The sequence below is a fragment of the Alligator sinensis genome, unplaced genomic scaffold, assembly GCF_000455745.1.
Source record: "Alligator sinensis unplaced genomic scaffold, ASM45574v1 scaffold872_3, whole genome shotgun sequence".
Classification (NCBI taxonomy): domain Eukaryota; kingdom Metazoa; phylum Chordata; order Crocodylia; family Alligatoridae; genus Alligator; species Alligator sinensis.
Genome location: NW_005842137.1, coordinates 1,995,163 through 2,005,855, shown reverse-complemented (window position 1 = coordinate 2,005,855; position 10,693 = coordinate 1,995,163). Strand labels below are relative to the sequence as shown.

The window sequence follows — 10,693 nt, the reverse complement described above, 5'->3', positions numbered from 1 at the left end:
CAGGAATGTTAACAGGTGATGGACTGTAGCTGGTAAAATGTAGAGAGGTTGCCTGAGGTTATCAGATGGCAGGCAGGTTGTCCTCAGGTTGCATTTGGCTGCAGGTTTAGGGCCCATTGGGTGCATCTGCACGAGACACTACTGAGTAGTCATTGCTCATTTATATAAGCAAGTACTAAATAAATACGCAGTAACCGGAGTTACCATGCAGTAGCAACAGTGAACGTCTTTTAAGCGCCGCTACTGTGCAGTAGCCTAATACTTCTGCATGCTAGCATCTCAGCATGGTTTTTGCCACACAACACTACTGTGCAGTAGTATGGGGCTACTGTGCAGTCAGCATCTCGTGGAGACGTGCTTGGGCTGATGAAGTCCTTGATCCCGATGCCTCCTCTTGAGCCGTGAAGTCAGTTTTCCTCAAGGTTAGCATCCCCTTAAAGGGTCCTGGTTTATAGAGCCGGGGTGCTCAGCCTGTTCTGAAAGCCAGGCCCATTTTTTGGATTATCTCATGCAGGATCCCAGAAATTGCCCCAAGTCCCTGGGTCTCTTTGAAGGTTTGCAGCCTAAGTTCTGGCTTTTAATTTTTCTAGGTAGGGAAGAGGAGCCAGAGAGATTACATTTTGGGACTTTTATACAGTGCTGCTGCTCGGTCGTTGAATAACCCTGATTAAAAAGCTCTTCCTCACTGTAGCCAAACTACGGGGACCTTTATTTTCTGTGTGTTCTGCCTTTGAAAACTCAAAGCATTGTTTCTGTTCCCTGTCTCACGCACATGCATGCACATAATTTTATTTTACTTTTTTCTCCGATCCCTTTTCCTTGGACTAAAAAAAAGCTGACTGAAGCATTGAAAATAGCATTAAAAATATACGCTTTGATCACCCAACAAGGGTCAATTGCTTTGTCATTTAAAATGACAAAAAAAGCCAGCACAGTTGAAAATAAATGAAAACAGCCAAAGAGGTAAATGATTTCTGAGTCAAAACAATACCAGAGGGGGGTAAAAAGGCACTTTTATTCTGGCATGGTGTTCACAGGTGGGATTTAGGTAAAACGCAATGATTATTGTTATAATGATGCTATGCAAAACCATACAAAAAGGAAACTCTCTAATGACTTTATTCCTTTCTGCCGTTTCTAGTCTGAAGCTGGACATGGGAACTAGTTTCCACAGCAGATGTTATTGCTGAGAAATAATGGCATTTTAATTGGGTTCCAATCTTGGCAAAGCCTAGGGGAGGATATAACCTTTCAGCAATGAAAAAAGGGGAAGCAACATTGCCTGTTGCATCTGGTGAAGGAAAAATATACCATTGGGGAAAGGGAAGGGGTTCAGTTGAATACATTTATAAGTTGCTATTCTCCACCCTCCCCCTCACTTGAAAAATATTAATGAAAATGGGAAAAAATGTTGAAAACTAGTGGAAAAATCTCAATCTTTCAGCAAAAATACAAATAAATAAAACTCTGAAAACCACATTTTTTTCCAGATGAAAATAGACTGAAGCTCTTTTAAAAATAGCCAAAAATGTTCAATGCTTTGGTGTTCGGAAAAGAAAAACAACTTTCTACGGCCTCAAATGTGTGGCCTCTGGGCTGTCTACCATGCTCGCCAGCCCACCCCACCCCAGCCCCAACCTGTACTTTGATAGTTACCATTTTAATAGGGTACAATTTTTCATCTGGATTTCTTTGCACCAAAAATGCAACTTGCTGTTGACTGATTTATTTATTTTAACAAATTCATAGTGATTTGGGCAAATTGTTTTGGTTAGAAAGAACAAAGAGAAAATCCCTTAGAAGTCAAAATATTTCAGTTTTCCAGCTAGCAATACCAATATTACTTTTCCAAATTGACTTCACTTATATCAAAACAAGCAGCTTCTTAGCTCAGGTGTTCATACAGCTCAATGTGTTGGACAGATGCAATTATAAGCAGCAATGCTTTATGCAAATATTTAAATATCAGTGGGATATTGTTGTACAGAAACTCTCCCAGACCCTGTCTGGGAGCAGAGCTTGAATAAAGAAGGCTCTAGACAGGTAGATCTAAACCAGGGGCGGGCAATTCTTTTGGGTGGAGGGCCGTTTATCGAGTTTTGGCAAGCTGTCATGGGCTGCATTTCCCTCTTCAGTGCAGGGAAGCAGGAACAGCCCCACAATCCCAGGGGCTAGGCAGGATTTCTGGTTGGGGAGGGCTGGGCAGGCCTTGCTGCTGGGTCCTGCCGCCAGCTTCATGTGGGTACTACTGCTCCTGGCTCCTGTCATCTTTGACAGGCAGCCAGGAGCAAATAAATATTAATTTTCTACATTTTTAGGGGCCTTGCAGGCTGGATAGAATGGCCTGGATCTGGCCCCCAGGCCATATTTTGCCCACCCCTGATCTAAACCTAGCTCTGACACTGACCTACTGCCTTACCACTGACAATGCACTTTCCTGTTTGGTGTGTCAACTTTTCCTGGTGCAATACAATGTTCCTTTGAAATCCATGCATCAAAAGCACCAGTGAACATAAAAAAAAGAATGCCTGCCCCAAGATTTTGGTTTCTTTATTTGAATAACAAAATTCCTAACTGGCAATTTGATCGCATCTATGAGTATATCATTGTGGATTCATTGATTGGGGTCTTGAACCAAAGCAGCATCTTTCTGGTGCCTCCACTGGGATCTGGATTTAGCTCCTGCCTCATGGTTAAAGGAAGCCACAAATTATAGAAGAAAAGAAATGTTTTGAAATCAGCTTTCATTTAGACTAAAAAGAGGATCTACATTGCGCCTTTCTAAAGAAATGAACTGAGTTTGCTTCTTGCTCGCTCCTGTGTCAATCAAGAGCTCAGTTTCCCTTCACCCTCAATATCAATTAGCAAAAGCCCCATCACACCCGATATCCCCTCATCCCTGGTATAAATCAGGAGTAGCACCATGAGACCTGCTCCTTCTCTTAACCACTCTGGTATAGATGAGGACTCACGTTATTCAGGTCATTGGAGCTCCAACAACATGTAAGAATGAAGAGAGAGTCAGACTGCATACATTTACTGTAAAATAACTCTCTTTTGAATCATCTCCCTGGGAATGTGTCCTTTGTCCAAGGTAGCAGTAAGAGAGATTTCAATGTGAATATCCATCACTACTCACAAGGCAACTCTGCTTGAAAATAGTAAATGGTGCAGCTGGGAAAAAAAGCAGATAGTCCTGAAATGTTCTTTCCTGCACTCTTCATATCACAAAGAGAAAAGTGTTTCTGAACTTTTGGAAGAGGCTAAGTCCCACTGCAAAACCAATGCAGCAATCAGAGTGTTGTTCAGATCCTTCCTCTCTTTTTTAATAAGAGAGCGCAGTGAAATGAGTTCATTTTGTCTCGCCGGATGGTTTGTTTTGCAAAATCATTGCTCTTTTCCTCTTGCTGTGAAACTCTGGTTATAGCAGCTATTGATTTGTTTTCCTTGAATTCTTTATTGCTTTTCTTTTAGCCCTGCATGAAAGTGAAAAGGCTGAGAGCCTAGATTCATTGAGCCAGAAGTGCCTTAAAGTTTGGAGGCTTCACTAAACTACCCAGAAACATCACACAGATCTTGCCAGCTGCAAGATGTGTGTTGGTGGGACAAGCTGCCCTTTAAGCTTGTGTGTGTCAACCCTGTTCCTAGCATAGGTTAGGGTAGACCAGGGGTGGGTAAAATGCGGCCCGTGGGCCAGATGCTGCCCACCAGGCCATTCTATCCGGCCTGCAGGGCCCCTAAAAAAATTTAGAAAATTGATATTTCTCTGCCCCTGGCTGCCTGTCATGTGGCCCTCGATGGCTTGCCAAAACTCAGTAAGCGGCCCTCCACCCGAAATAATTGCCTGCCCCTGGGGTAGACATAAGGCTGCTCTAACTTATGCTGTCTGGCACCAGCTCTTTAAGCATGCTGACATCAAGGCTGAGCAGGACCAGGTGGTGATAACATTGGTGCATTGGTTTTGTACCAGATAGCAGGTCCCACATGCCAATTTGGTTGCTGAACAGTCAGATAATACCACCATTTGCTCAATACAAACCCTGGGTAACAAAAGGTAGAAGGCTCCATATTCCATTACAATGCCCGCGTGCTACACATTCTCCTTATGTTCACTGTTTGCCTCATTCAATTATGCAGAGTGTACTTATTCAGGCAGTAAAAACAGCTGATGAAGAGAGTCCAGTGCGTAAGGTAATATTCAGTCCCACTGGCCTGGCATTCTACTGTTTCATTCATGCCATAGCCAACCTGCTATTTAGGGTGTTAGAAGGGAGACAAGACCCAGAGTTCCTCCCATCAAATCCTATTTGCTTGAATTTAGACCTTGGAAGCAAAGTTGAGCAGTACAGACAATGGAGTGCTGGGTCTAACCCAAGACACAGGAAAAGAAGGATAGGGTTTTACCTGGTCAGTAGAGCTGGGAAGCCTCTGCAAGTTCCCCTATGCAGTGATATGCACTACGTCGCCTGCCTTGCCTTTGTATGCACTACATGAGTGGAAAAAGGCACCTGAATGGGTGGGGGTATCTTCAGTGTTGGGTTGGACACTCAAAGGCATTGTAATGCTGTTTATAATGTCCAAGAAGGCCTTGAAGCTGCCATGTGCACAGTGTCCATGTGAGGCTAGAAATGGTGAAGAGGATGGGGAACGGTGGAGGTTCCTGAATCTTCACAAGTGCAGAATGGGGGCATGACCCTGGCTTGTACAGCACTGTGAGATGAGCAGCTTTGTTGCTCCTCTGACACATCCACATGCAAACGGGTGTAGATTTGCTGCTGCTTTGTGGAGCAAACAGGATGGTTGAGTTAACAGCCCCCACAGTCAAGAACAAGATTATTAAAAGTGTTCAGCACTTGAGTCTTTCTGCAAATCCCTGCCCTGGTGCAGTACCTATGCGCCTATTCCACCAGAGCAGAACAATCAGGCCACCCTCAAATGAGCATCATGCTTGATTGATCTCAAAGACACATGCTCCATTTTTCTTAAATTCCTCTGTTGCTTCTATCCCATCATGGCAGCAAGGAACTCTGGGCATTGCAATCTAATGCAGTTAATTGCAGCTCATCCACCAGTTCCCTGCACTGTAACGCAGCTCCGGGGACCCTACAAACATCCACAATAGGCATCTTCTCATCTCACTCATAGCTCCCTTCAGCAGTGGACATTAAATAGGCAGAAATGGTATGTCTGTTTTTGCCCTTGAGTTACTTTCATCGAACCAGCACTGCAACGGTTGTGAGTAGCAGCAGCAACAATGCAGACACCAGGATGTGTAATGGCAAGGTGCATTATTAATAGCACCTCAAGTCCTTTGTCACAAGACCAGAAAGGAAGAGCACAGCTCAGGCCAACTGCAAGGTATCTTGGGACCAGAGGAAATCTATTTTTGCAGAAAAAGTTCAGCTGGGCGCTAAGAGGGCAGCTGTGCTGGGAGCAGCTTTATCTGCTCACCCAGTTAATCACCGCATGCTTTCTTGTGGTGCAATGCTGAGCACACCCCAATCTACACAGTGCATCAGGTTCCCAGATTTTATGCCTACAGATCTGACAACTGTGGCTGAGCAGAAAAATGTTAGCAGACTCCTCTCTACACAGACTGCAGGGCCTCAATCTGCTGCAGATCCACTGGCTAGCCTGCATGGACTGCAGTTAATACCAACCCCAGCTGTGCTGCAAATACACCCAGCTCCACACACACGACTGCCAATTCATTTGCAGCAGTGCAGTGATTACCTGCTATTCTTTATAGCAGTGATTCTCAGCCAGGGTACGGTAGCATCCTGTGGTGCTGTGAGACCAAGTGTGCCAAGGGGCACCATGTAGTGTGAGCATTGTTAAGTGCACAAACACAATTGACAAGATAAACCGAGGGCTTTAAATATGGAATCAACCGCATCAAAAACATTTTAACCTGTTGTGGTCTCTCCAAGTTCTTTGCAACAGAAGAATTGCTTTAGTGTTTTTTCTGTAGTCAAAAAATGGGTGAAAACTAAAAGCTCGCATTGTCCAAGGAAGACTGAGTCTCAAAATTTTGAGAACCCCCGCTTGACAGTGTTTCACGGTAAAGGGATGCCATTGGTGTCCCTCAGAGGGCCCTTTCTCTGTGCTTTCTGTTTGTTTCTTTGTTGGTTTGGGGTTTTTTTTCCCCTCCTCCATTATACAGGTTCCTGAAGTGTCTGTCTTCACCAAGGACTGTTTTGAAGTCAAAGGCAATGTTCTGTGCAATTGATTTTTCTTCAGGAAATGCTGGAGTCAACACTGGAATTTTTTTGCATAAATTAACTGAAACTTAGAGATGAGTGAAATTTCCTGACATGCAGTTCATTAAGAAGAAAATGCCATTTCATGGTGAACGGAACGAGTCACGGATTTGTGTCAGATTTAGCAAATAGCGTCAGGAGACAAAAATGGGGAAAATGGTTTCGTTGGTTTAAAGGGAGCAGGATTTTATCCAAAGATCCCCAGTTCTGGCTCTTCATGTAACCCTTCTTCAAGCCCTAGTTACCCCATCTGCACAATTGGAGTAGCGATAGATAACTGCCTCACAAGGTAGGGGCTTGTGAAGCACACACCACCTGTCAGGCAGGGAAATGAAATGACTGCAGCAGCTTTTGTGGCAGTGCTCTTATGCCCCTTTCTGTAGATGGGCAGCCATGCACCGGTGCTGCCTCTGCTCCAGCCCATCAGAGTAGCTGGGAGCCTCAAGGCAGAGAGCTGGAAGCAGATTATTCTGCAGAGCAAAGGGACTGCAATGCCTGTCATTGCCCGCAGGACACAGCGGCACTAAGGCTAAGTATAGACAGGCAAAAAAACCCGAGACCAAATCGATTCAATCTTCTCGGGTTATTCTAAGCTGTGTAGATTGAACCAGCAAGCAAATGAACAGACATGCACTTTTGATTCCAGAAATGCAACCAGAGGCTTGCAATGGCCCAGGCCAGAAGGGGGTGCTAGAGCACATCTCTCTGTGGCTGGAACAGACAGCTTGGACTAAGGCTAGCATGCCCACCCTGCAAGGGAGGGTTTGTGAGGGAGGTGCAAAGCATCTTGGGATGCTAGGGGACTGTGAGTTAACTTGAATATGGAGGGGACCTGAGACAGATGTTCAATAAACTGATTTAACCTAAATCAGTTAAGTCTGCTACTATATCCATCCAGGTATGTCTTAAACTGGTTTTGGCCATTTAGAAAGTGGTTTATATGCACTGAACTTTTGTTGTGTTAAGGAGCTGAACCAATTTCCGATCACTTATACCGGTTTACATGTAATTTCTGTCCCTAACCTAAAGGGAAAGGGCGTCTGCCACCATTCCCTATTATATCTGCTTGGGACTGGGCTCAAGACGGGTAAGGCTGAGAAACTCCTGGTTCATGCTCATTTTCTTACTTATGATTCCCATAAAACATTCCTACCACTATCATCCTGAAGCAGCAGCAATCATCCTGGCTACACAAGTCAGGTTAATATGGGCCAATTAACATTTCTTAAACCGAACTACAGTAAGATCCATGTGTTTGAATTTGATGAGGGAAAAAGGCTGGAAAACATGCCCGCAGACACTCTCTGACTCACCAACATCACTTCCTTCTGGCTTTGACACTACAAGCAACAGAATTTCATTGGCACAGCCATTTTGGAGCAGGAGCATAAAATAGCTGGGGAGTCAGATCACACGTGCACACACACATGCACACACACTGGAATCGGGAAGCCCAGCTCTGCTTTCACTTGACCTGGTGTGTATCAGGAGTAACTCCATTAGGCCTGATTCTCTTTTCACTCACCCAAATCAGGAGTACCTTTCATTTCAAACAGTGGAGTGACTGTGGTATAAAGCCTTCCCAAGCAAGATCAGACTTGGCGCCTACCTGTATTGAGAGAAAGCATCTCAAATAGGTGACCAGTCTCACAGGTGACTGAAGACTGTGAATCTGGTGGTGGGTAAGAAGATGGGGAGGTAACAGCAGTGGCGTACACCTCTGGGGTCCCGAGTTGCACCAGTTCAGCATCTCTGGCACCTGCTACAATTAGCTGCTCACAGGATGCATGCAGCCTAAAGGCAACCACTCGGACAGCTGTGGTCTAGTAGATCAGAGACTGGTCCGGATTTCAGGAGACCCGAATTCTAGTTCTGCCTCTACAACTAACCTGATGGATGACCCCGAACTAGTTGCTTCATCTCTTTCTGCTTGTGCTTACGTGTCTGTGGAATACTAATGCTTATTGCTTACTTCATGTCTAACACACTTCGAGATGTACAGCTGAGAAGAGCTAGGTATCAGCGGTGTTATCTTGCATCAGTTAGGAAATGAGTTTAGATTTCTAAGTTGAGAAGTAAAATGACAAACAGCTGAGCATCAGATAATAAAATAGACCAGTGGACATGGGAGAGAGATAAGAAAGGTTGTGTTTATTTGAACAGCCACAGGAAACTGGAGACTGAAAAATGCCTAGAAAAAATCCAATTTTGTTTAAAAAAATGACAATGTGTTGACATTTTATACCTCGTTTGTCAAACCCCGACTGGCGCCATACTGTCCCGTCAAGTTCATGATCTGTTATTGTTTTGGGGCTTATCACGAGAACACCCCCCATTGGTCTTGTTCAAAGATTGCATGCTGCCATTCCCTGTAATCACGCTGGTAAGTAGTCTTTCCACCTCCCCTGGTAGAATCTGTTTCTCTTCGTTTTCTGTCTCCCTGTGGTAGAAATAGTTGAAGTTTGAGACAATGACTGGAACAGGAAGTGCAATAGTTAATACCCCTGCAATAGCACACAGAGTCCCCACGATCTTCCCTCCCGGGGTGGTAGGGCACATGTCACCATAGCCAACAGTTGTCATGGTGACCACAGCCCACCAGAACCCATCAGGGATGCTGGAGAAATGAGACTGTGGCTCGTCCACTTCTGCAAAGTAGATGGCGCTGGAGAAGAGGATGACTCCAATGAAGAGAAAGAAGATGAGCAAGCCCAGCTCCTGCATGCTGGCTTTGAGGGTCTGTCCCAAGATCTGCAGCCCCTTGGAGTGCCGGGAAAGCTTGAAGATACGGAAGACCCTGACCAGCCGAATGATCCTCAGGATGGCGAGGGACATGTTCTGCTGACCATTGAGTTCACTATGCTGGATCAGCTCAGTGATAACAGTCACAAAGTAGGGGATGATGGAGACAACATCGATGATATTCATGATGTTCCTGAAGAACTCAGACTTGCTGGGGCAGACGATGAACCTGACAAAGAGCTCAAAGGAGAACCAGATGATGCAGGTGGTCTCTATGATGAAGAAGGGGTCTGTAAAGGTGCTAGGGACCAGCATGGCTTTGGTCACGTTGCTAGTGACCTCTTTGGTGGCCTTAAATTCCCTTTCTTCTCGGAACTCAGGCAAAGTCTCCACGCAGAAGATGATGATGGAGATGACAATCACCAGCACGGAGACCAATGCCACACCTCTGGCGGCGCTGGAACTCTCCGGGTACTCGAACAGCAGCCAGAACTGCCTGTGAAAGTCATTGGTGGGCAGGAGAGTCTCGGGGTCTTTGATAAATCCTTCGTCTTCCCTGAACTGGTCCATAGCTTCATTGCCCAGTTCATAGAAGGTGATCTCATCAGCAAAGACATCTATTGGGACATTGGCTGGGCGCCGGATTTTCCCACCTGACTGGTAATAGTACAATATGCCATCAAAACTAGGCCTATTCCTGTCAAAGAAATACTCATTTCTCATGGAGTCAAAATAATGCATCCTTTTCTCTGGGTCTCCCAGTAGGGTCTCGGGGAACTGATTGAGGGTTTTAAGTTGCGTCTCAAACCTTAATCCAGCGATGTTTATGATGACTCTCTGGTCACCTTCATCCATATCCACCCGTTCTGCACCCAAGTGCTCACTGAATTCAGCAGAAAACTTGGAGAAAATGGTTTCATTGTTGGCATTCTCGCTATTGATGAGGATTCTCCAGTTGGACAGGAGGCTGGCACAGCTGGGGCGTCCCTTCTGCGATTGGCTAGCTGAGATAAGGTCGTTTGAATAACAGGGATCTTCCACTATCTCATGGGCATTGTCAAAACTGACTAGCGCTACCTCCATCTCCTTCCAACTGGGCACGTCCATCATACAGTAATCAGATTAGCAGGATAAATCCCCGGGTCAGATACCAGCAGCTTGTGTCTTTCCCACGCTATGATGATCTGAAAGCAAACACACACAGAGACAGAGATGAATTGTGTGTGCGTGCTTATGACGCTTGCTTTCTTGCAAAGAATTAAATAGATCAGTGTCCATGCAACCTTTACTTTTTTTAACCAAATATCAGTTGCACTTAGGGATGATATTTCATGCTTCTGATATCTCTGTCGGTCAACGCATCTGCAGACTGTTTTTACATACATTCATTATTGCAATTAAACCTTCCAACACACATTCAAGTATCCAAGGGTAAAGGGTGAGGATGCAGCAGAGCTGAGAATAGAACTTGGGTGTCCTGGCAGGAAATGCCCTCCCAAGCTTGCAATATCATAGTCCCTCTGAAACCTGGATTTCAAATTGCTTTGCACACGCAATCACAATAACGAAGCTTCACAAATTGCAGCACACAAGGTTAGAGTGACGCAGTGGTAGAGCCTGAAAAAAAATCTCATGAGTCCTGACTGACTGCTTGAACCAAGAGAGACATGGGGACAGAGCCCAGTCCTGCT

The 10,693-nt window shown here is 45.1% G+C and overlaps 1 protein-coding gene across 1 annotated transcript; it reads right to left on the bottom strand.

The window, feature by feature from the left end:
* Positions 1-8,549: 8,549 nt before the first annotated feature.
* On the bottom strand, positions 8,550-10,112 carry KCNA10 (potassium voltage-gated channel subfamily A member 10). Its single transcript, XM_006025298.1, has one exon. It carries the CDS (start codon positions 10,110-10,112, stop codon positions 8,550-8,552), a length of 1,563 nt encoding a protein of 520 aa, XP_006025360.1.
* Between the last annotated feature and the right edge of the window lie 581 nt (positions 10,113-10,693).